The sequence below is a fragment of the Etheostoma spectabile genome, chromosome 14 (genome assembly GCF_008692095.1).
Source record: "Etheostoma spectabile isolate EspeVRDwgs_2016 chromosome 14, UIUC_Espe_1.0, whole genome shotgun sequence".
Classification (NCBI taxonomy): Eukaryota; Metazoa; Chordata; class Actinopteri; order Perciformes; family Percidae; genus Etheostoma; species Etheostoma spectabile.
Window position 1 is genome coordinate 1565008 of NC_045746.1, and position 24824 is coordinate 1589831.

The following is a 24824-nucleotide window of genomic DNA, read 5'->3' on the forward strand; positions in this document are numbered from 1 at the left end:
TTGGAATCAACTTTTTTTTTTTTTTAAAGAATTTGTATTTTTTTTTCATTTTCAGACAATGTCAGAACTTGAGTTCACCTGAGTTCAAGTCTTGTGGATTGCAGCCCTGACTGATACTATTAATTGCCTGCTGTGTTTGTGAACTTGAAACAGCTTAATATACAATGGAAGATCATGCTCATTTGTGTTTCTAAAAACATTGTTCTAATGCTGCATTGGAAAACAACTGAACACAGTATCTGAAAGAAGTCACTCTCAAAGCCAGTTTCATTCACTAAACCCCAAATCTTTATTAACCACTGCTTGCTCACAAAGATATACGTGAGAGGGGGAAACACACAAATGGACAGAGGAGAGAGAAAGAGAGAGAGAGGCAGGTAGGATGGTCTCTGTTTGTGATGTACTACACTTTAATTGTGTTGTTTATATTTCACTGGGTCAATATCACATGACACAAACATTCTGTTATCTACCCGCCCTTTCTGCAATACACACACACACACTCACACACATCTACAGGCCTACTGTGCGTGTGCGACTGCCATTCCGATACTTTAATACGCTCATATACACCTTTACAGATGGCAATACTGTGTTCATGACTCATTGTTGCAGTTATACTTGTTATGGCTTAAATATATTTCTTGTGCCAACCTTTTGGGGAGTTTACAGTGTCTTGAAGTGAAATGCAGTGATTCCAGTAGGCGCTGACGATGTTGGGGCACTACTCTAGCCTCTATGAAAAAGAGAAAGTTGGAATTTATTTTTATTTTCTCCAATTTAGATTCACAGTAACAAGTCTGGTGAAGTTTTCTTTGCACTCCACTAGCTCTTGAGATGTACTCTAACTCAAGTTGTGTTATAACATGATTTAAATGTGACGCAAGCTTGTTTCTGAGGAATATAAGAGGCCCGCCATTGGTCAGGGATGATACGTGAGCTTTCCGGTGTCAGATAGACCGAATTTAGCGATCTGCTTCTGAGCTCTGCGCTATAATTGGCTAAATGCCTGCCCATGTTGAGAGCATGTGAGTGAGTGCTTCTACAGTATGTATGTGGAGAGATGAAGAGGTTGCAGACGGAAGGAAGGAGGATGAGGATGGGCTCATTAAATGCTATAATGTTCTCCTGTGGTACAGTCACCATCTACCTCACAGGAATGAATGTGCAGCGACAGCTTGCAGTCCCCACAGAAAGCAAACAGCCCCCTTTCCTCCTGCCAACCTTCCTGCACATGTCCCTCACTAATTGGAACATTGGCATAATCTGGATGGAAAATTACTCTGACTAAACACAGATCCAATTTTGTATCCAGATCTGCAGGGTCAAATGAGTAGGTGCTTACTTGGAGGGACGAGGGAACGGAGCCAGGATGCGGGCCTTGTGAGGATACAACCAGTCGCAGCAAACATCAGCTAGCTGGAAAACTCACAACAAACACCTATGCCTGAAATGATTCTCAGACTGAACAAAAAAAACATGAAATTAATCTAATTATTACATCCATTTATAAGCAGAGAGAGAAAACTCATATAGAAAAAATGGCACACTGCAATCAATACTTTTGCTGCTTGTATCGTACTGTATATAACAAAAAAAGAAGTATTTACAAAACCAATACCCACTGTCACTTGTCAATTCGATTTTTTCTTCTCATTTGAAACGGAGCGAAAACATTCTTTTTTGGGAAGAGTGGGTGGGAGACATTAATTTTTCTTTGTTTTTCTAAATTATTTTTGCTTTTTCTTTCCACCCCCAACCCCATTTGAACCTCCCACTGTCTCGGGGTGGCATCTCAGGCTGTGGTAGTTTCATAGTAGTATGGGGGAGTATGGCGAAGGGGTGGAGAAGGTAGGGACATGTGGGATAAGGTGGGGAGATGGGTGTTCCTCAGGGTTGGAGCTGGTGGTGGTGGTGGTATTGGGTGGGATGGGGGGTTGAAGGTGGGACGTAGAACCTGTTGGGGCTTCTCATGCTGTCACCTCTTATCTCAACTCCTTGTTCCTGCGCACCTCCTGAGCATGCCTCTCCTAGAAAAACACAGATTGAGGATGTCATGTTTTTTTCTTCTGCTGCCAAGCCTTTCCTGACATTTGTGCTTGCTCACATCACCATTTCTCTTCTTTTACCTATGCAGTGAATATTTACTTAATTTACCTTTCCTGCTTTGTCCCCTCCTCTCTCCCACTCATTTGATTCTTTGTCCCTCACCTTCCAAGCACAATACTCCATCTTTGTATTTGTCAAACCTAATTCTTCTCTGAAAGGTATTCCATTTTCAGACACCCTGAACTTTTTTTTCTCTTGTCTCCAGCTGCATGTCTTTCTTTTCAGTCTCCTCACTTTTTTTTAAATTTTTCATCACTTTCATCCCCCTCCTCACAAGGAGCCAGTTGTACACTGCCTGAGTTCAGACTTAGCCTCCAATAACATAAGTGGAGATTGATGATGAGTGAATGAAAACCGCTTGCACCACACAAATTAGCTTCTTCTTGCATAAATGCTACTGAGTATATACACCCAGGTACTGCCTGGAGGAACTACTACATGCTAACTGAAGCAACTGACAAAGCTAATGTTAGCCTGCTAACATATGACCCACTCATAGTGAAGAGTAGAAGAGGTGGCTAATGGAATATAGCTAACGTGTCTGACCTGGTACTTGCTCAAAATGCTGTGTAATGATGATGTAAACAGGAAAGATTTACCTTTCACAAATAACACTAAATACCTCAAATTACAAAACATAAAACTAATTGAGTATCTAAATAGCATCATTAGCATAAGCAGATTTCCCCACTCATTCTAAACTGCATGAATACTACTAAACCTGAAACTCATGTTTATCCATGCGTTAGACAGCTTGTAGTACAGCAGTTAAAGCTTGTGATGCTCCAGACATGTAGTTGACTGCTTTTGATTGGACGCCACTAAATATAATTTTCTAGCAACTAGTTTACACAGTACTTAAGTCTTTAGCTGAGACAATTTTTAAAGGTTAATTTTGCAACCTAATTTACAGTAGTAGTAAATCATTAGTTTGGAACTAGAAACCTATTTAGAACTTACTGATTGTATAAATAAAACTTATTGTATGGACATTATTATTGGACAGTTAAATGGATAAACAGAATGTTAAAAATCCGAATCAGAATATTTATGATACAAAATCTTCTGAAGAAGAGGTGACTTTGATTTAGGATCCCAGTATATCTAAAATCATGGCTATGCCCCCGCTGCTCACCCTCTCCTGCAGGCGCTCCATCATGGCAGCCAGGTAAGCCTGTCGGTTCTCCTCGTTTTGCTCCATCTTCACCTGGAGCTTCTCCTCGGCCATGCGGCTGAAGTTGCTGTTCTCCTCCATAGCCTTCAGCAGCACATCGCGCTCGTGGTCCCGCTTCTCAGCCAGGGCCCGGAGAACCTGTGCCTCTTGGGACTGGAAAGGGAGGAAGGGAATCAGTCAGAGAGCAAGGATCGATAGAGAGAGACAGTGATTTACTGAATACTCATAGATTCTTTCTTCTCTAAACCTAAGCATTAGTCAGAGTTGCTGCAACCAATCAGACTCACATGGTAATGATAAGCAATTGTCTGGAGGTAAGATTATTGCCATGTTCATCCTATTTTGGTAAATACTATAATTTAAAAAAATATACTGCATGTTTGACCTAGAGTATTGGACAGCTAGTGTTAAACAAATACATTTTGTTATTGATTTGTTGATTGATTTGTTGGTGGGCTCCTGGATTTGCCAGCTGCTTGTATTGACTGCATTGAAATTCAAATCAATGAGATACAGGAATTAGCCAATGTCCGATTAGATCTTTCATGGTGGTTTTGCAGCTGCAGTAGTCAATGTGATCTCATGGTTGACCAATCTTCCAGACATCAAATGCCAAGCAAAGTCAAGTAGTTATTCCCATTGTATGTGGTTGAATTTCCCCTTTTGTTTTTGGTCAGAAATGGTTTAATTTGGGCATCACAAATAGCTTTTTGTAGATCTTAGCACTAATTGAAACAATGTGATACATTACATCTGGGTGCAATGAAAATGATTAGCAACATCCTTACTCTCCTCCGTTCCTCAGCTGCCTCCAGTTTCTTCTGGATGTCCTCCAGGGACAGGTCCCTCTTTGGGGGGGTGGTGACACAGTGGGCAGGATCAGACACAGGGGAGGTCGGCTTAAGGATGACCTCAAAGGCCTGGCCTGAGGCTCGCTTGTTAATAGGCTTGATGTCCATGTCTGCATGTGTGTGCATAAACAAGAAAGAAAGACTTTTAATGCAAGCATGATTTATAAAGAAGATGTGAAAATTAAATCTTCAGTCTATTTACCACGTACCTTCAAAGTCACCCATGATGTTTTTGGGGGTTTCGGGGTACAGACAAGAGCAGATGAATGAGAGAACTGAGATCTCCTTCATCTTCTCTTTGTAAGCTGTGGAGGAAGATTTAAACATGACTGTGTATATGTAAACTGCTAAAACACACATGCACATACACAACAGATCATTAGCCTACTAACATACGAAAACATGATAACATCATTAACCCATTTCCACCTCCACAGGAGGTCCTTGATGTAAATATTCAGATTTTTAGAGGAATAATTAATTATCCAGTCCTCTTAAAAGAAGACCTCATCAAAGGATGTCTGCCCCGGGTTTTGGAGGCATTTTATAGCTTTTGTTTTCACTGAGTCACGAGGGGAGCAGGATGAATGTGTCCTCACAATGCCTAATTTTCCCAACAGCCAAGATGCTGCCATCCCCACAGGATTCTCCACACATCATTAGCTATGCATTTCATTTTGTCTATTATTTATCAGACCAACGCCCTTTTGCCTCTCAGACATTCTGTGGCTCACACTAAAAAAACATCATGCTTTTAGGTAATTTAGAAAGCAAAGAAGAAAGAATTTGTGTTAGATGTTAGGATAGTTTTGGGGTTGTTTCTTATCTTCGTTGTCTGTGGCTCGCGGACAGAGGCTAAAAGCCAAGGGTTTAGCTTATCAGCATAACACAGCAATATGACTGTCCACCCCTGTTCCATTTATGGTCCAAAAGGTTAAGAACTCTGGCTAAGCAAAGCTGTCATCAAATCATGCTGGTTGTATTTGGCAACCTGCACCCTACTCAATAAGGAGGGACAAAGTGCTCCAAAGGGCAGACGGTGAAAAAACAGAAAAGAAAAGAACAGCCAACCTTGTCTAACCTTGATTTTTTTTATTCTTGTATTTTTGGCATCTACTACTTTGTAATGTGAGCCCAGAGTTCAGCAGCAGTCCCTGCAGGGAGAACAGCAACAATATCTGCAACGCACTGCAGCTTGTGAAATATTCTGCTTTTGCACATGGCTGCTGTGTTCTGTCAAGGTGCACTGCCTCATGGTGGAGATTTGCATGCCGACTGTCATATTATGGCATAATCCATCACCCAGAGCACAAGGCCTGCAGGGCTGAAGTGTGCCACATTGATTCATGATTTGCAGTGGGCTACAGTTGCAAAGCCAGAAATGAGATTTACTGTGAAAGTGCTTCTCCATGGTGGTGTATGGTGTATATCCAAATCCTTTTCTCTCTCATATTCTCTCTTCTTCTTCTTCTCCCTGTGTCTCACTTTCTGCCCTGCAGACTGGCAGACGCCACACTAATGTGATCAACTCTCAGAAGTAGCGCTCGCTACTCTCTGACGGCCTTGTTAACCCCTTCCCTGAGGAGGAAGTGAGAAAGGGGGGGGCAAGGGGTTGAAAGAAACAGAGAAATACTAGGAGGAAGGAGATAGGGGTTGCGTAGGAATGGAGATAAAGGTGGAGTTTTGTAGAGAAATAAAAAAAGGAAGATTTCTGTCAGTTGAAAGGAAAGAGGCCGGAGGAAGATGGAGAAAATGTTTGGCTGTGGGGGTGGGGTTTCACTGTCGTTGTAGCACCTTTTTGATACAAACAGTAATCCCAGACAGGAGAATTAAAAACCAGAAAAGGGGGCCGCTCCCAGTGGGACCTGCAGCCACCATCCACTGCCCTGAGGACATTCTTGAAGCAGCCACCTCAGGTGGATAGCACTTTAAAAAATTGTAATTAGCAGACTACACCACTTCTGCTCATGAGAGAGGGGGGGACAGAGCTTTTGGAGGGTTGTCACAGACTCATTAAGTGTTGTGTATATGTCAAGACCCCAGCAGCCATTTTCTCTCACACACAACCCCACTTGACAGCTGAAGACTCAAACGGTTAACAATTCAGTGGAGCAGGTAATTAAGGTTAAATGCTTTTGGAGCAGAGATTCATGTTCAGTGGTTGCAAAGTTCGGGGTGGGGTCTTTTCTGTGTTCAGTACTGTTTTCATTCTAGATTTATAGTTTAGGGCTGAAACACACGCAAATTTTTATAATCACATTGTTGCTCATTTTCTCGAATAAATGGTTAATTGTCGGGTCTATAAAACATTTTTGTGATAGTTGAACAGTCCAAAACCAAAGATATTCCATTAACAACAGCAAATCCTCATATTTAAGGACCTGGAAGCATCAAATGTTTGGCATTTTTATTTTAAAAATTACTTTGACAATGAAAGGATTAATCGAGTATCAAAATAGTTGCTGATTCATTTTCTGTCTGTTGCCTAACCAGTTATTCAACAAATCCTAGCAGCTTTAATCTGGCTTGTTTAGTTCTATTTGAGGTGAGTAAGCTTGGTGTTCACAATGACTGTAGTGGAGCAAATTTAATTTCTTGGAAGATAAGCCCTCACAGTAAAATGAAATAGAGATTTTTCTTTTATATCCCTAATCAAAAATATATGAGATTCTTTATTGTGCAAAAATATGAAATTGCCTTTCGTATTTCTCCTGAGATAAAACATTTCCCCTTCTGTAACTGCTGTGGTAATGAGCTCATTCCCAGTGGATCAGACACATAAAAATGACAAATGATCCAGAATGACTTTCCACAGCAGGAAGTGTCCAAACACCAGCGTCTGTTTGAAGATATCCACTGAGTTTCAAACATGCTGGGTCTGGTATGTCAATCTGAGATGAGACAAAATAATTTCAGAGAGACATGACACAACTTTAATGCTCCTACTCCACTCCGGCAGGCTGGTTTCAACCAATCAGCTCGGCATCCTCTCAGAGAGCTGCTCCTGTCTGCACCTCCTCTTCCAATCCATCAGCTAAAGAGTGCAGTCAGATCATCAATAAATACAGTACCTCTCATCTACCGCAGGCATCCCAAAGCCTCTGTTTCATCTGTTGCTGATGTATTTTCCATCTAAATCCCAAATTTCTCTGTACTCCATCTGTCCAATCGCTGCATCTCCTTATCTTATCTCAACCATTCTCCTCATGACCTTCTACTTCTCCAAAATGTCCAACCCCCACTTTAAAAATAGAAGCAACAGTGTCACCGTTTTTGAACAAAAAGGCAAAAAGTGAAAACGTGAACGATACTGTCGACAACAAGGCTATGAGCAAACTATGACCCTGTGTATCACAGTGTTACAGCCTTCCTGGGTCCTATAACCTGGCAGCAGTATGGCCTCGGTATCTGTGTTCAGCACATACAGGCCCTTTACAGCTATGCCACCCGGCAACGATATAATCACAAAATGATGAAGGTATTACTATGGCAAAATTGGCTATTAAATGAAACAATATAGCACCCAGATGATCAAGGGCAGGTCCAGAGATTTTATGTAGGAGGGATGGGCTGGCAGAGTTTTTTTTCGAAACCACACCCTGTTTCTGTCCAAGGAGATCCGTGTATAGGGCTGCTACTGAGGATCACTTTCAATTAATCAATAATATTTGGTTTATAAAAAGTCCAATGATTGTGAAAATACCCATCTTAGTTCTTAGTGTACCGGTACTTAAAAAATGACTTTAATGACTGACCGATAATCATAATAGTTGACTAATAAACTTAATGTCAATCAGCCAATTAATTAATCAACCCAATTGTTACAGCAAGAGATCAGTGCATTACAAGTGCAGACCAAAGAGGTAGCTGTGTGGAATTTCCAGAATCTTTAAAACACTTGAGGATAACATCAGATTTTCCAAACTAGGATGCTGAAATGTCTAACCTGTCTTATACAGATGTTGATTTTCACAAATAAAGAACAGATTGTGGGCATATGTCATGCCATCATCGCTGGATTGATGTCACCTCTTCCTCTTAGCCTCATTTCAAAGAGCAGCCGTCATCTGAACCAGTAATGGATGTGTGCTGCATTGATCGATGAGACTTGGTGATAAATCAGCAAGTATTATGAGTCCAGGAGCTTTTGTGAGCTTTATGCACATGGGCCATTATGACAATAGTGATGCAAATGATACGATCAGATATGTAGCTGGATTTGGACGTGACCAGTTTCTTGAAATTGATGGGAGAATTGTCTGAGAAGCTCATGTCTCTGTGCATAAGGAATTGATTTTAGGGAACCAGCTGAATGACCACACCTAATTGGATATGACAAGTGTGCGCGATAAGGATCAGGAAAAGTGCTAAGAGGCCTTAATGCACACAGGAGTGGTTCTGAGCACAGGTTTGGTTGTGGGATAGTTGATAGATGATAACTCATACAACTATCCTCAGTTCTCCTTCAAGGAATAAAAGAACACACAAATTCACATGTATACAGGTGTATATTTATCCTGCATTATAGTCCTTAAATACAGTAGTAAATGTTTATTGACCCATGAAGCCTTAGGTGTTTTTGCTCCTCTATCTCAGAAGAATGGAAAAGTAGAAGTTAATTCCACATGTAATTCTAGCAAAAATATAGAGAGCACTGCCACGTTTCTGTAGATGAAGTGAGTCAACATGAACTCAATGGCCTGCTGGGTGCTGACTGGCATGATGACTGCTTTCTCCCAGAGTGTCTGCTCCCTGCCCATCCCATTCTGCCTGTCCACATCTTAAATCATGGAGGAGAGAAGGGGAGGAGGAGGAGGTGAGGGGAATAAATATAAGAGTCAGGGTTTAGTTTCCGATGTCCCTCAGCGCAGACACCATGCATGACCCCTTACCGCTGTCTGTCTGCATGCTGCTCCATCCATCAAGTGCCTAGTCAACCAGCAAACAAACAGACTATCCCCTCAACAGCACATTACACATTTAAGCCTATATATGCACCCCTAACAGCAAACACACGTTTCTTAATGTCAGATATAGGCTTATTTTGATGAAGCCTGCAGGTCACATCCAGTGTTTATAGGCCTAACGTGTTAAAATTATGTAAAGCACATAAATGACAATATATCAAGCCTTGATATTAAACTAATAGGATGACACAAATACAACGCCTACCACCTACCATAACATGCAATCTAATTTTATGTACACCAAATACTGTCACATCACACTAGGCTAAAGCCTTAATAATAATACAGTTATTGAACACAACAGGCCACATTTACAGCATATAACCTTCCTAATAGGATTGGGGTCTGATATTCCTGAGACGACATTTATTTTCATCGCCAGTCGTAAATTCTTCCCTCGAATGCAGAGCAATTCTGGAAAAGGAGGCTCTCTCTCTCTCTCTCTCTCTCTCTCTCTCTCTCTCTCTCTCTCTCTCTTTTCCTTATTCGAGCCTTAGCGGTCACCCACAAAATTGGTTAAGCAGGCTTTACACTTACAGCTACATAGGATGGCCCAGTTTTTTATAAGGAGATTTGTCACAGTGAGTTTTTTCCCACCCTGGAGAGAGCGGCTGGCTTGCTTGAAGGGACCGGAGATGTTGGGTGGGGTCGCTGGCGCTGCATTATGCTGCACGGCTCTGAGTGAGGTGCGGCAGGCAGGCATCGACAAAATGCTGCTGGTTGAAGAAATAAAATCGCTTTTCTTGTGTTGATGTGGATTCAATCTCTTTTATTCGTTTGCTTTTAAAGTGAATTAAAAAAAAAATATGCGTCACTGTTATGGCAAACTGAATCCTAAACTACCTCATATTGATCGGCACTTATTTGGTTTTAAGATCAAGCAATAAACCACAAATATGACTTACAAGGAAGGTTGAAAGACATAAAAATGCTACTTCAATCCAGTAACTTCATTTTTAAGGAGTGACTTGCAAAAGAGTTTGACCGCTCCCTCTAATCAACCCTCAGCATCCTTTTGTGCCATGGGTGTCGCCACCTCTCAGCATCCTCAAACCTGCGAAGCGCGCTGTCATCTAACAAAAAAAATGTCAAAGCAAAACTCACCGATTGCGGTCTTAGCCATTTCTGTACGGTGGTGGTGCCGGGGCGGTTGATCGGTGGAGTGTGCGTAGGTTGCTGGATGCGGTATCTCGGGCTGAAGAGACTGCTGGTAAGGCACTGAGTCAGCAGAGACGGGGACTGCCGGTGCGCCTGGTGGTCTGTTAGGAGCAGAGTCAAGTCACCGGGTAATAACTAGAACATCACCGGAAATGTGCTGACCTAGCCTTCAGAATAAAATACGAAAACATGTTCCATTTTAAACATGGGTTGCCTACTCTAATGCGACGTTGAGCTGCAACGATTAGACAATTTATTAACTAACAGAAAATGACTCTGCAACTATTTTCATAATTTTGTTTAAGTAGCCTAATAAAAATATAAAATAAAATAAGAATCCCTTGGTCCAGCTTTTCAAATGCGAGGCTTTGATATATTTAATGACATTGGCCTGTGTGATAGTAAACTAAATATCTTGCTTCCCTAACTATTTTTTATTATATTACTGTAAATCATTTTGCAACTTTATCTAACTTATGGTGCTAATTAAATGTAGGCATATTCCAGTTGTAGCCTAACAGCCTACCATATGATACATTCAGCTGAACATCCTAGCACTTATCCAGCTCGATATGCCTACATTTATAGGCTAGCCCTATAGCACTTTTCTGTTTTGTGTGATCTGGTATGATAAAGCTTTAAGTGTTGGAACACACCCAACATTTAAATTCGCCACATTTTAAAAGGCTTTATTGTGAAATTACGTAAAGGAGGGTTTCGACATAACATCTGATTGGCTTGACACTGGGTCAGTAATGAGCGTTTATGTGCCTCCTAGAGCATATTAGCTACCATACTCCCTTGACGCGCCTCTCCTCACCAAAGGTCTGCAAATCCAGTGTCCCCTTATAATGGAGAGTTCAGGCCCTCAACGGAGGGTGTGTCCTTCTTTGTTTCTGTGGTAATGAGCAGGACGTAGCCTACAGAACAGCCACAGTCTCTGTCCATGGTACTGAAAGAGGAATAATAAACTTAAGTAGATTTAGCATACTTCTTCTTCTTTTTTTTTAACATTTTCATAAAATTTCAATTTAGGGCCTTACAAGCCTAAACATGCAAAGTGATGCCTTTCTGGGAGAATCAGGCTGAAGCAGAATTACAGTTTTCATCCACGGCCTAAAGCATCCTAATCCTTGCAAACGGACAAAAAAAAAAATCATACAAGTTATTACCTTTTGTAACTGTAGAAAATACGGTCAAAACCATAACATATCAAATAAGTGGATGGAATCATTAAAACAACAATCACTAGGTGGCAGCAAATCCCAAGTTAAGCTATTGGCTGGAGGAATGCATGGTTCAAGAGAATCTTACAACAGATAATCATTCATTGTACACCCTGCAAGACCAAGCTTCATTCAGACAGACGTTTAGCACCTTTAAATCATAGGTTTTTGCAGTTATTGGCATGTTTCTGCTAGTTTTATTGACAACTGAATCTATGCATGATAGACTATGGGAACACACAGTTCATAACTCCAACGGCATGTTCCTTATCAAAAGGCGTGTGTTTGCATAGATAACAGAGCACATCGTAGGCTACTGTTTATTTAAAATGATACACAAATTTAAGATGACCTTGTGAATGATCACTGATTAACCAGAACAAAGGTCTTTAGTTGTTTTTTGTAATAATGCTGTAGGTGTGAAATAAACATTCAAGGAACATAAAACTGTTGAAGTTGGGGTACAAGAAGAGAAAAGAATTGAGGCTTTCAAAAACATAAATTACTTTATAAAAGACAAGCAAGAACCAGGCTACAAAAATATTAACAAGATTAAAATGAAGTGCAGTTGATTAATACAACTTAAATGGATGCTAATCTTAAATAGTGTGTTTTATTGGGACATTTAAATATAGAGAGTAAGTAGATCAGCTATAGATAATATATCCGTTGCCTACTCAGACTGGCATGCCTGTGTAACTGCACATGCGCCGAGCCGCTATAGCATCATATATCATTAATGATACACAAATGCTATGCTTGAATTCAATCACATAATACGTTTTGTTTCATGAAAAAAAACTGTAAGTGCCAAATGAATGTACTGCAGTAAAAAGTACAAGATTTCCCTCTGACATGCAGTGGAGTACAAGTAGGCTACAATGGCAAAAAAAAAATGGAAATACTTCAGAAAGTCCACCTTAAAACTACTTAATTATAACTACTTATAATATAGTTATGGTTTCACCCACGTTGAGCCACTCCTTGATCTGCGTACTGCAGTCTGGGGCCCTCCCTCCTCGGGCTTTCTGTCCGTGGGTGGGGCCAACCATCCTTTGGCGGTAATGGTGATGATGATGATCATGATGATGAGGAGGAGTTAGCTGCTGCAGATGTTTGTGCCTGTGGACTAAGTCACCAGCTAAAGTTGGTCCTTCGAATCTGAAACACGGTACATGGGTTGTTGCTTGCTCCACTGGGGGAAAAGACGGCGCTACAAGGGTAACTAGCTCCTATGATTTTAGAACACTTTTAAATTCTGTCCAGAGCTAAATGGCACGAAGGTGACGCGTTTTCACATAGCTAGCTAACGTGATATCACAGACTACGTTAGCATCAACAGCATCAGGAATGTTGTAACGTTATTAATTGCTCAGCTAGCTTTGTTAGCTTCATGTCACATTGCAGCGCAGCGAATTTGAACGGTTTAGATGGGTAACGTTACCTATGTTAGCTAGTGAATTAACGTTAACGTAGTGAAACACGTTTTAATTGATTCCTTACACTCTTCTTGGTCAGGTGTCGGACCAGTGCTAACAACGCTATCAATCATCCGTCTGGCGCTAATCACTAACCGCAAGAAGTAACGTTAATGGTGGTGTGTTGAGTGGAATGACAGGAGTGCAATGCTTTGGTTACGGTATCGTCTTCCACATACGACAAAAGTTAGATAGATTGGTTAGTGTTAAGTTAACATTTGTTGTCACACGCGTGCAATAAACCTTGAAACCCAATAGTCATTTTACGTCCCCATCCTGTCTGTGCTCTCACCGTAGTTCAGTTTTCAAACTTCTAACGTCTTAACGTCTTACGTGACACAGCTAGAACTATAAAGATAACGGCTTCCTCCCATGTATACATAAGCTGTTGCGTTAACAGCAACATTTAATAACTATACTGTTCATATTGTAATATAATAACTTAATACTATTTATCCCAGTACCCTTTGCACTATGTTCCACATTTAAATAATTTTATCGGTCTCTTCATTGCACTCATCTCTCTACATTGTTTCTGCTTAGAGTATATATATTAGTGTGTATATATTGTTTGTTGGGTTGTTTGTTTTGAATGTGTAAGCACATTGTGAGCAACTATGCTCCAAAGGAAAATTCCTCGTATGTGTCTTCATACTTGGTCAATAAAGCTGATTCTGATTCTGATTCTGATAACTTAGTGATGGTTATCCCGTGTTTTTTTAATGAACAGGGGGTAAATAAACAGCAACTGTAGTTGTGACTGGAGAATCTAATCCTTTCATCCACAGAGATGTTTTCTTTGAGTTTATGAACAGGGGCACCTAGTTGCATCTGTCATAATGGCTCAAGCATGCAGACCAGATGAAAGCCTAATTACATTGGTCAGTTAATGGGACACATGGCGCTTGTCCCTCACAGAGGCAAATGGGAAAGCAGTCACATCTTAACAGCTGTGAATCCGCGACTAGGCTTAGGTCTTTTTACTTGGTGAATGACTGAAGTTAGTAAATCTGAGTTTTTGGTCAGTTGATTAATATCCAGTGGTTTGTTATACTACTTAGTAGTTATGCTACTCAAAAAATGGAGCACAGAGTGAACTTTGCCATCAGAAATAATGTATTTGTTTGGAAAACATTAAGGGGTTACAATGTGCACAAACACTTTCTGTGACGGTTCAGTTTACTAGTTATTAGGAAGAACTGTAAATAGTACACTGGAGTTAATACAATTTAGCAACTATTCAAATGTATACTAAGAAAAAGGCTAGGATATTCATTGAAGATCCAAACCTCAACAGCCCTCTGTTGGGGTTGGGTAGAAGGTACCGGATATACCAGTTCAGCACTCCGATGTTCTGGAGGAGCTTCTATCCTCAGGCCACTAGGAGAAATGAGGACATTACCTAAGACTGCCTCGCTAGCATTTGTCCTGATCTCATTCAGTCTGTGGTTTGGCCACATTCTTTAAACCTGTTTGTGTTCAATGTACCACTGGTGGTTCGAAATTGGAACGCACCATGAAAGGACGTTATTACTTGCATTAAACCGTCATAAACACGCTCAAGTTATACATCGTTAGAAAGCTTAAAGTCTCATGATTCCATCGAGCCCACACACAAAGCAATAAGGTGACTTACAGCGGTTATAATCATGTTCTGAAGTAAAGAAAGACAGACAGATTTGAGTCTAATCGAGTGTGTGTTCCTACCTGTCTCCTCGTGTCTTTAATCACAGCGGTGAAAGTTCGCCAAAGACTTGGTTTTCCTACATGCCCAACAGTCCAAGCTATTAGAATATCCAAGCCTTGTAATCCATAATTATCTGGTCCCCTCACAATCTTGTAGTTTCTGGCCAAGTTTCGACGTTCAGAAATCTAGATCATGCATCATTTCTCGGTTTTGATCGCGTGTATCTTTTTCCGTGTGCGCGCTACATTCTCACTCGGCACACCGTCGGAATCTGTGGGTTGTGCAGTTTCCAATGAACTTTCTTCTCAGCCAATAGCATCAGTATTTCTCAAGATACTCCCAAGGTAAGCCAATCAAATCCCACAGTCCCCATTGGGCCCACGTGGGAAAAACTGACAGCATATCCCACCAGTCAGAGAAAGAGGTAATAAAACTGGCATTCCTGTGTAGCCAATAGGAAGACGAGTTGAATGATATCAAACATGGCCAAAAAAAACTATCCCTGGGATGGTCTCCAGCCCTTTCATTGCAAAAATAAGGCCGTCTTATGGCATTTCACCATTTCATCAAATTATGATTACTTATTCCTATAAATCTATGTATGTACTTCTTTTAGGTATATGTGTGAGTGATGTGTATGTGTTTTTGTATTTCAGAAGTTATGTATTTAGCACTTTTTGGGCTTTTTTAGAAATAAGAAATGAGACAAACGCACAGACATATCTGTAGAAATACATTCATATAAAATCCATTTTATAAGTCATTTTCTTCTGGATTTTTTCTGTTCTAAGTTGAGACATGTGGCTAGGGTACTATTTTAGTATATAGCACCTGTAATATGCTTACAGTAGTGCTTTTTATTAATTTTTCAGATGATTTACTTGGACGGAAATAGAAATTCTGTGTTCTAACCTGTGTAGCTCTGTGTCAGTAAGGCCTAGTGTCACAATGCCACTAGAAACAACAAATTGAGAGTGTTAGCTTCACAATGACCTCAGGGTCATCACAGAGGGCCAAAGCATGTGGAAACTGCAGCACTTTTTAGGGGGTAAAAATTTAGGCGAGAAAATCATATATTTCCAGTGTTTTATAAGAGGTTTTAAGGTATAACCTGAAAATCCCTGCCGTGCAAACATCCAAAAAAGATCGTTTTATTCCTCTGAAATATTGCTTTGTACGGCGCTCCCTCTCTTCATTCACTCTCTAGCATGTTCTCTCTCTGGTTCTGAGCCAGGGAGGAGAGGCCTCAGTTAACAGTCAAGTGATACTTGAAATCATATTCTACCTTTAAGGAAACAACCTGCTCGACAAGTTGAAACTTAACTCTTCCTCTTCCTGCTATATCAAGGAAGCTACAGAGCTACAGACAACCCAATCCTTGACAAAGGAAAAAATAACAAAAATTACAATGACCCCATTTGTCCTATTGTCTTCTTCTAAAGCACTTCTGTGTTTTTTTTTATTTTTCTTACAGATTATCCCAGAAACATTACTCCTCAGATTCAACAATGGCAGTTTAAAACAGGCATAGTCTCGGCCTTCCAGCGCCCTTTCTCTTCTAGTCTACACTCATTCTTTCTCTTCCTCGTCTCGCTCCTGACCTGGTTCTGCTAAGAATCAGTCCGTCCTCTTTATCGCTCCTTGTCGCTTTTTTGTTACTTCCACTGAGTTGAGGCTGAAGACTGTAAATCCCTCAAAATGGTTGCTGAGGTAGACTCAGGGTCTCATAGCAGCAGTGTGCGGCTGAAGCAGGAGATTTCCCTCCTCCATGGGGTCTGTCTCATCGTGGGGAATATGATAGGCTCCGGGATCTTCGTCTCACCTAAGGTAAGGGTCTCTTCTTTGTTATTTATACTGTATTTTCCCTGATTTAACCAAAACTTCAAAATACATTTTCATATCAACAAAATGAAAATAGTTTCTTGCTCTTTGATTGTAAAATGCATTGTATTATTAAACATTATTACATCACATTATTACTGTACCAGAGTTCAAGTGACAGCTTTCGCAGCACCCTAAACAAACTGAAACTAGGGCCCTTTTGAAATTTGTTTTATCCTCTATAGTCTTTCCTCAATTCTTGTCCTGCAGGGGGTTCTGAAGTACACAGGCTCGTTTGGCCTGTCCCTGGTAGTGTGGGCCATTGGAGGGATATTTTCAGTGTTTGGAGCACTGTGCTATGCTGAGCTGGGTACTACCATTCGTAAATCTGGTGCCTCCTATGCCTACATCCTGGAGGCTTTTGGGGGTTTCCTGGCTTTTATTCGGTATATAATTCTTTTAATCTTTTTCTTTTTTTTGTCGTCAGAGAGAGAGAGAGAGAGATTAATTGGCATATGTATCAGAGATTATTATTCAAACGTGCAGTACAGAATTTTAAAATTGGGAAAGTCATTTTTCCAATGGTAGAGATATATGAAGTGTGACATAATTCATTGTTATTTTACTTACGTTGAACAAAAGATGTTATACTATGGAAACCGCACTTTACTTTACAAAAACTTTATTTGACGCTACTTTACTTCAGTCTACCTTCTGCTCATTGTCTATTGTTTGCCTGTTTTTCTTGTGTGTTTGTTTGTATGTTTAATGCTTTTATTGTAGAAAATGCTACTGTAACAAGGGAATTTCCCCGCTATGGGATGAATAAAGTATTATCTATCTAACTATATTTATGAATTATAATTAAGACTTATCACTTCTGTAGATTGTGGACATCATTGTTGATAGTTGAGCCTGCTTGTCAGGCAGTGATAGCTCTGACCTTCTCCAACTACCTGGTTAAGCCCTTCTACCCCAGCTGTCCAGCACCCTATGTCGCTGTCCGCCTCATCGCTGCTGTCATCATATGTAAGGTTCTATCTGTTTTCCCTTACATGTGTGTGGTGTTGTGTGTGTGTGTGTGTGTGTGTGTGTGTGTGTGTGTGTGTGTGTGTGTGTGTGTGTGTGTGTGTGTGTGTGTGTGTGTTGTGTGTGGGTGTGGTGTGTGTGTGTGTGTGTGTGTGTGTGTGTGTGTGTGTGTGTGTGTGTGTGTGTGTGTGTGTGTTTGTGGTGTGTGTGTTGTGTTGTGTGTGGTGTGTGTGGTGTGTGTGTGTGTGTTGTGTGTGGTGTTGGTGTGTGTGTGTGTGTGTGTGTGTGGTGTGTGGTGTCTGTCAGACCCAGACATTAGGACAGCCTCTCTTCATCCCTAGCATGAACAAAATACTGATTGTCTAATTTGAGGTAACTAGCTGCTGTAAGTTCATGTTCACCTTCTATGTGACTCCTGTTAAGTCAATTGCAAACTGTTGAATGTTTGAGGAAGAGTTCTTTGGGGAAGTTCTTACAACAGTTGAAAGGGAACAGCCACGTTTATAAGGAAACGCTGTGTTAAAATGCTCTGTAGCTGTTAAACCATGCATGCTGCATTTAATTATATAACGCACTTCTATGTGGTTAGTCTTGGGTGCTTTTCCAAACAAAGCTGCTTAAGTTAGTCTTTGTTTACATAACAATTAGAGACATTTCTGTGCAGCTACCCATGATTTATTCTTAATCCTACTGTGCTTAGTGAATGGCTATCCTAAATCTTTGTGATGCTTTCGGATAAAGGGCATTTAAGGAGAATAACTGCAATGTAAATACAGCTTTTAACCTACCTTAAAACCTGTTGGGTTTTGTTAATGATGTATTGTTTAAATATATAGCCACGTCTGGGCTATGTGACAGGGAAAAGCCTCGAATTCAGTAATGGAAATCCCCTTGGATCAATAGTTTGTGCTTTATCACATATAAACAGTGCAAAACAGAATTTTGAAGTTGATAAATGAATTTACTCATGCCGTTATCCCACTTAACGAATATTCAGTAAATGATTGTATATCTCAGTCCTTTTTTCATTGACTTTCATTATAAGAAAAAAATTACAGACATTAAATGAATCAAAACACATATTCTCCTGAAGTTCTTGACTTTAAATTTGAATCCGTGCTTTATCTATCTGCTGTTTTTCTTACTGTTTCTTTCTATCAGGTCTGCTGACTTGTGTGAACTGTATGAAAGTTAAATGGGGTGCTGTTCTTCAGGTCATCTCCACTGTAGCCAAGGTCCTAGCTCTCATTGTCATCATCATTACTGGCCTGGTTAAGCTGGGACAAGGTAGGATGTCCTAGAAACTTTGTATTATTCTAACATCCCTGCTCTGACTTTAGTGAACATTAAAGGGATGAAGTACATGATTAGCATAAATGTTTTCTTTTGTTACTAAACTAATGTAACAACCCTGTATAGGTTTTGACCAGAACTTTGAGGACTCATTCAAAGGCTCCAAACTGGACCCTGGTAACCTGGCCTTGGCCCTCTATTCAGCACTCTATTCATACTCGGGCTGGGACACACTCAACTTCATCACAGAGGAGATCAAGAACCCAGAGAGGTACGAGGTCTTGTATTTCAGAAAGATTTTATAACCAGCGTTATTGATTTTCATTCTTCATACTGATGGCATTGCTTTTACTTAACCACATACTAATAAATCTTACTTTGAGCTAAGTATTCTTTCTTTGTACTTTAACAAGTCCTCATGCCCTCATTTTTACCCGGTAGAAACGGTATGCATCACAGATACAGATGGACTGTAAGAAGTTGTAGATTCGCTTTCTGAAGCGTTTAGTACTACGTGTGTTGTAGCAATTATTTTTCTCAGCTTTTTTCAGTAAATATATAAGACACAACTGAGAGTCTTGAGTTGATGAAAACCACGTTTCTCATTTTCAGGAATCTGCCCTTGTCCATCGCTATTTCCATGCCCATTGTCACTGTGATCTACATTTTGACAAACGTGGCTTACTACGTTGTCATGGATGCAGAAAAAGTGCTCAACAGCGAAGCCGTTGCTGTGGTGAGTGACTTTAGTGCATTTTCCCCACACTGCACTACAGAAGCTGCATTTGAGCTGATAACAAATCCAGCAGTCCAGCCGTATGTGTGCATTGCATCCTGATATCTACCTATAAACTTATTAGTACATCACAGGGATTATCCAAATTGACAGCATCTGCTTAGCCTAATTGGGGCAGCAGGTTTTGATCTTTCCTTCCTGTCTTCTGCTGTCATCTCTTTTAGTCTGCCTGGCACTAGTGTCTGGCTCAATACTCCCTTTGGGTCTCTGTGACTGCAGGAGTCTAGATGATGGCAGGAACCTCATTTAGCTAATGAGGTTAGCGCTCCACACAGGAACATGGGAAAGTAAATGATGTGATTAGTCCATTGGAGGAGGAGGACTTGTACTGGTATTTGGTCATATTTAGTATTCATTCTAATGGTTTACTAATTTTCCAACAGGTCACAGCTGCTCTCTTCAATTTAAGATACAGCAAATACTGTATTTCTGCAAACCTTGTCCCATGGGCCCACTTACACTGCTTAGCCTTAATACCTCAGCACTGAAAGTTCAGTTACTGTAAAACACATCCTTAAAAAGAATCCCGCGTAAAGAATTGTTTGAGTTTCAAGAGGTATTGCTCTAATTTGCACACAACCTTTAGTTAATTAAATTGTATGATGATCTTTCAGTGTTAAAGTGCACATTTGGCTCTCTGGTATCCACCTGTCGAGTTAAGCTCTGACTTCTGATCATGTGTAGACAGCTGAATGGCACTTGTCAAACAATGAGATTACTTAGTAAATACCAAAATCCACTTCATAGTCACTTAGCTTCGTCTCAGCCCTACTACAACATTTTGCCAAATCTCTTTGTTGCAGAGGTAATTCCTGCTGTTATCTCTCCCCTATTTGTTGCCTTCATTCATAACTGGTTGGGATTAAAAGCAGAGGTTACAGGTGGCCAGTGTTGGTAGTTTTTTTTAGGAGCTACACTGACCTACATGTAGGGAGTGTTAATGTATTTAGATCTGTAAGTTAAAACATCTTTAAATTATTGGTGCAAGTTAGAATGCACTTATAAGTCACATTATTAGTAATCCTATGATTTGAGTTGTGTTTTACAAATTTAAATTTGGAACATCAACGTTATCGACTGTTTATACTGTTATTTGCGATCGCTCCTATCCTGCATTTTAATGTTTAAAGGGCCAATGCTATTACTAATAAATTCATGTGTTGGCTGTGTCCTCAGACATTTGCAGATGAGGTGCTGGGCTGGGGTCGATGGCTGATCCCTCTGTCTGTGGCCATTTCCTGCTATGGAGGCCTCAACTCCTCCATCATCGCCGCCTCCAGGTAATCACATACAAGCACACCTGAATGCAGATATATGCTATTCTACAAAATCCTATTTCTGCCTGTAATGTTTTGAATTTTAAGGTGTCAGCAACACTATGAGCAAACATGGTGACGTGTTTTCACCGTTTTGTTTCTCTTGCAGGTTGTTTTTTGTTGGTTCCAGAGAAGGCCACCTGCCTAATGTGCTGTGCATGATCCACATAGAGCGTTTCACACCAATTCCTGCCCTGCTCTTCAATGTTAGTATCACATATTTTTGTGTGTCTTGAAATCAAAATGTGTATTTGGTTGTTTGGATCAACTCTGGATGCCTGTATCCCTGGTGTGTGCTTTTTACCAAACTCAAATGTTTTTGTGTGTTTGTGATCTTCACTTTTCAGGGTGGTATGTCTCTGTTCTACCTGTCTGTGCCTGATGTTTTCCAGTTGATCAACTACTTCAGTTTCAACTACTGGTTGTTTATCGGCCTGTCAATAGCCAGTCTGATCTACCTTCGCGTCAAAGCTCCTGATATGCACCGACCTGTAAAGGTAAAGAACTGATGCAGTAGGAGTTATTTAAGAATCACAGTGACTGTGCCTTCCAGGCACACGTGAATTTTTTCCTGCATCAGTGTGGTATGAAACATGCAGATATATGAAATTAAAGTCAAACGGGTACCCACAGGGGCCAACAAATAATTAAACCATCAGAAATGTTCACTAAACCCTCTTTGACACAAAGTTTCTGGTAAAAGACTGGGATAACCAGTTGCTTGGTCAAGTGTGCTTTTACATACAAGGAACTATGATTCAGGTTTTCAGCAGCTTCTAGTATCAAGCAAAACAGAAAAAGTACTTGTATATATCACTTACTAGAAAAGAAAAATGAGGGGATTCAATAATAATAAATACAAATTGGAGATAGGCTACAAGTCTGTTTCTTTACAAAGTGTTGCATTATAATCTTCACTGACAGTCCCTGGACTGGGACAAAGGACTGGCTGTAATAGTACTACAAAGGGAGAAGGTGCTATTTACAAAGTGTCATGTTTAATAAGTGTCTGTGTTCATGAGAGAGACAAACTGGGGGAGGGGGCAGGAAGAGCTGTTCCTTTGTCTAACTATAAATTTACCAGTCTGGCTGAAGAGGCTCTAGACACCTGGAAAAGTATAAAAGGATGTGAATTTCCCCTTGGCATTACCCTGTTAGAAAGATGCATGCTGGGTAAACATTGCCACCCTTTGGCCAAAGCTTCCATATCATGACATCTCTTAAGGTGCTGCGGCTGAACAACAACACAACACAACTATATAAATAGGAAACTTAAAAGTAAGAAGATACACAAAGTTGCTATCTTTCCTCCACAGGGATACAGTCAGATAGATAACATGTAAACATCTAAACTCTTTAAGCATTTAGATCGTAATTTACGTTTTAAGGCCAATTAGAGCCATGATTAAATCATCAAAGGAATATGATTCAAACTAATAATGTTTGTTAATGTTATTGTTTTAAGTTTAATCTTTCTACTTTTTTTTTTCTCCCTGACCTTTTGCTACCCCATTCCTTTTTTTCTACTTCCACTTTACTTACTTTGCCCTTCTCTGCCCCTCCTCCCTCCCTTCCCTTCAGCTGTCTTTGTTCTTCCCGATCGTCTACTGCTTGTGTAGCGTATTCCTCGTAGTGGTTCCCCTCTACAGCGACACCATCAACTCTCTGGTGGGAATTGCTGTGGCGCTGTCTGGTGTACCTGTCTACTTCATTTGCATCCACCTGCCACCCAGTTCCAGACCAGCCTTCCTCAGTAAAATGCTCGGTAAGAAGATTGTCATAGCAGTGGTCGTGTTTGTTTTGGGAGACCTTCTTACTGTAGTCTTTGGCTGCTTTTCATATCAGAATCAGAATCAACAATACTTTATTGATCCCCGAAGAGAAACTCTGTGTCACAGTAGCACCAGTAGTAAGACGGAGCACTGCAACAGGCAGCTTACACATTAGCGCATGTGCACACTTCACTTCTTTTGCTAGAATCAACTCTAAATGTAGATGCATATTAAAAGAATTCATGACTGTTCAGACCAACATGTCTGAGAAAACATGGTGGCTGAATTGCCTGAGAAGCTCACTGGTTCAGAGGTTGACTTTTCTTAGCTGTCACGGAGGGTTGAGACTGTGTTTGAAACAACTCTTTCAGTGTTAAATTACAAACAATTTTACTAAAATACTGTTGAAATTAAAGCCTGATGATGAGATGGACTGGGTTTTTGAGAGTGATATTGATATTTGGGAGTTTAAAAAATCTGATTAAGATATAGGCGCATAGTCATTTAACATACACATAATACAACAAACAATCTTGATACAGAACCTTTGGATTTGTTTGCTTTTTCAGAATTGTGAAAAAGATACATGCTGAGCGGCACATTTCACAGTTGTTACATGTGCGATATTGACCTGATTCATTGATAACCAAAGTCCTGAGACCAAAGCTGTACAATTTCCCTGTGAATGAATGTGGTACTGTGATGTTATGGATAACTTCAAGTAGCTTACTGGTCTTACTGTAAGTTACCAGCTACCACATGTAATAACTCCTTGTCTTAGTGTTAAGAGCTGAAGAGTGATTGGGATTAGTGTTTCAAAGTTCAGTGAAATATAAAGCCCCCATTCTGTAAAGGGTTTTGTAGTGCAAGTATACAACCTGAAGTTGAAGAATTCCCCCAATCAAATAATCTAATGCTGGAATGTTTAAATTAGAAAAGCTTCAGGCTGTTTGTTCAAAAACACTGCAATTGTTGTTTTAGTACTGTATTTTCAAAGATGATGTTTCTGAGCTCTGAGTTTAACCCTTGTTTTTTTGTTTGTCACTCCAGATAAGATCTCTCTGTACACCCAAAAACTGTGCATGTGTTGTGTGACCTCGCCTGATATCGACCTAGACAATATAGACCCAAACAAGATGGAATGATAGAGCAACAAAGGCCTTGTGTGAAATGCTGTACTGAGGGATGGGAGAGGAAGAATGAACACTGAGGAATCTGTGAGCTGCAGACAACCAAGATTTAGATAAGTATAGTCTGATTGATTAAGGAAGGATGAAGAAACTGGAGAGGAGAGCTCACCTCCTCCCCCATCCCACATGAGCCATATGTTTGAAGGAGAAGGCTTTTGCTCTGAGTGAATAGTGTACGTGATAACCCTCAAACAACTTAGTGAAAGCTGAGCACACTCACATGTTTACACAATGCAGTGTTGGCCGTGCAATTCCCTCCACACTTCTGCGATACACTGTAATTCCACACACACACACACACACACACATACACACACACACTGACGGCCGAAAGCCTTAAGGTGACACTGCGACAAATGGAAATTAACAACCCAGTCCAGAAAATGATGACTCAGCAAAGATGCCTGAGATTATTTATTCACAAACTGGAGGTTATTACAAAAAACACACAGAGGTGGATCTGAAAACGGCCATGCTCTACATGTGTGGCATGATCACATCTCTGAATTTTAAAAGGTGAGCCTGGATGGTTAAAACCTTGTGACCCTTGTTAAAATTACAGTGATTTACTGTACAGTAACAGTGATTTAATTCTTATTTTCATTTTTATCATTTTTAGGGGCATTTAAGATAATAAAATGAATTAGTAAATCACAAGCTAAAAACATTGATTAGAAAAAAAAAAAGTCAGAACATTTTTTTTTTTTATTACACTCGACCCACCAGGGGTCTCTCGACCAATGGTTTAAAGACCCTCCCACTGCTTGCCTGTTAAGGTTTTAATTTGTTTGGTGTCATCAGAAAGGTAATTTTCCAGTGTGTGTGTTGTACTCATAAATGTAAATGGTTTTTTTGTAAGAGTTTAAACATCAACTGTATTGGTAAGGCATCCAGACAATGTACAAAAATATTATCTCAGACTTGTTGACAGATCTCTCCAGCAAATTTGCACATCAC

General features: G+C 40.2%; 2 protein-coding genes across 3 annotated transcripts; one reads left to right on the top strand and one right to left on the bottom strand.

The window, feature by feature from the left end:
* Positions 1-265: 265 nt before the first annotated feature.
* On the bottom strand, positions 266-10403 carry stmn2b (stathmin 2b). Its single transcript, XM_032534997.1, has 5 exons — positions 10206-10403; positions 4344-4439; positions 4072-4244; positions 3245-3436; positions 266-2030 (listed from the first exon to the last, which is right to left on the bottom strand). The coding sequence occupies exons 1-5, from the start codon at positions 10222-10224 to the stop codon at positions 1986-1988; spliced, it is 525 nt and encodes a 174-aa protein (XP_032390888.1). The 5' UTR covers positions 10225-10403; the 3' UTR covers positions 266-1985.
* A 2057-nt stretch (positions 10404-12460) lies between these two features.
* si:dkeyp-120h9.1 (Y+L amino acid transporter 2-like) lies at positions 12461-24171 on the top strand. 2 transcript variants are annotated; one of them, XM_032534995.1, is made up of 13 exons: positions 12461-12706; positions 16125-16175; positions 16265-16477; positions 16742-16917; positions 17358-17500; positions 18662-18787; positions 18920-19064; positions 19406-19529; positions 20766-20869; positions 21015-21111; positions 21253-21402; positions 22487-22670; positions 23728-24171. In XM_032534995.1, the coding sequence occupies exons 3-13, from the start codon at positions 16349-16351 to the stop codon at positions 23820-23822; spliced, it is 1473 nt and encodes a 490-aa protein (XP_032390886.1). In that variant the 5' UTR covers positions 12461-12706; positions 16125-16175; positions 16265-16348; the 3' UTR covers positions 23823-24171. The 2 variants fall into 2 exon arrangements, with proteins under 2 accessions (XP_032390886.1, XP_032390885.1); XM_032534994.1 differs by having other exon boundaries at positions 16125-16477.
* Positions 24172-24824: the final 653 nt, after the last annotated feature.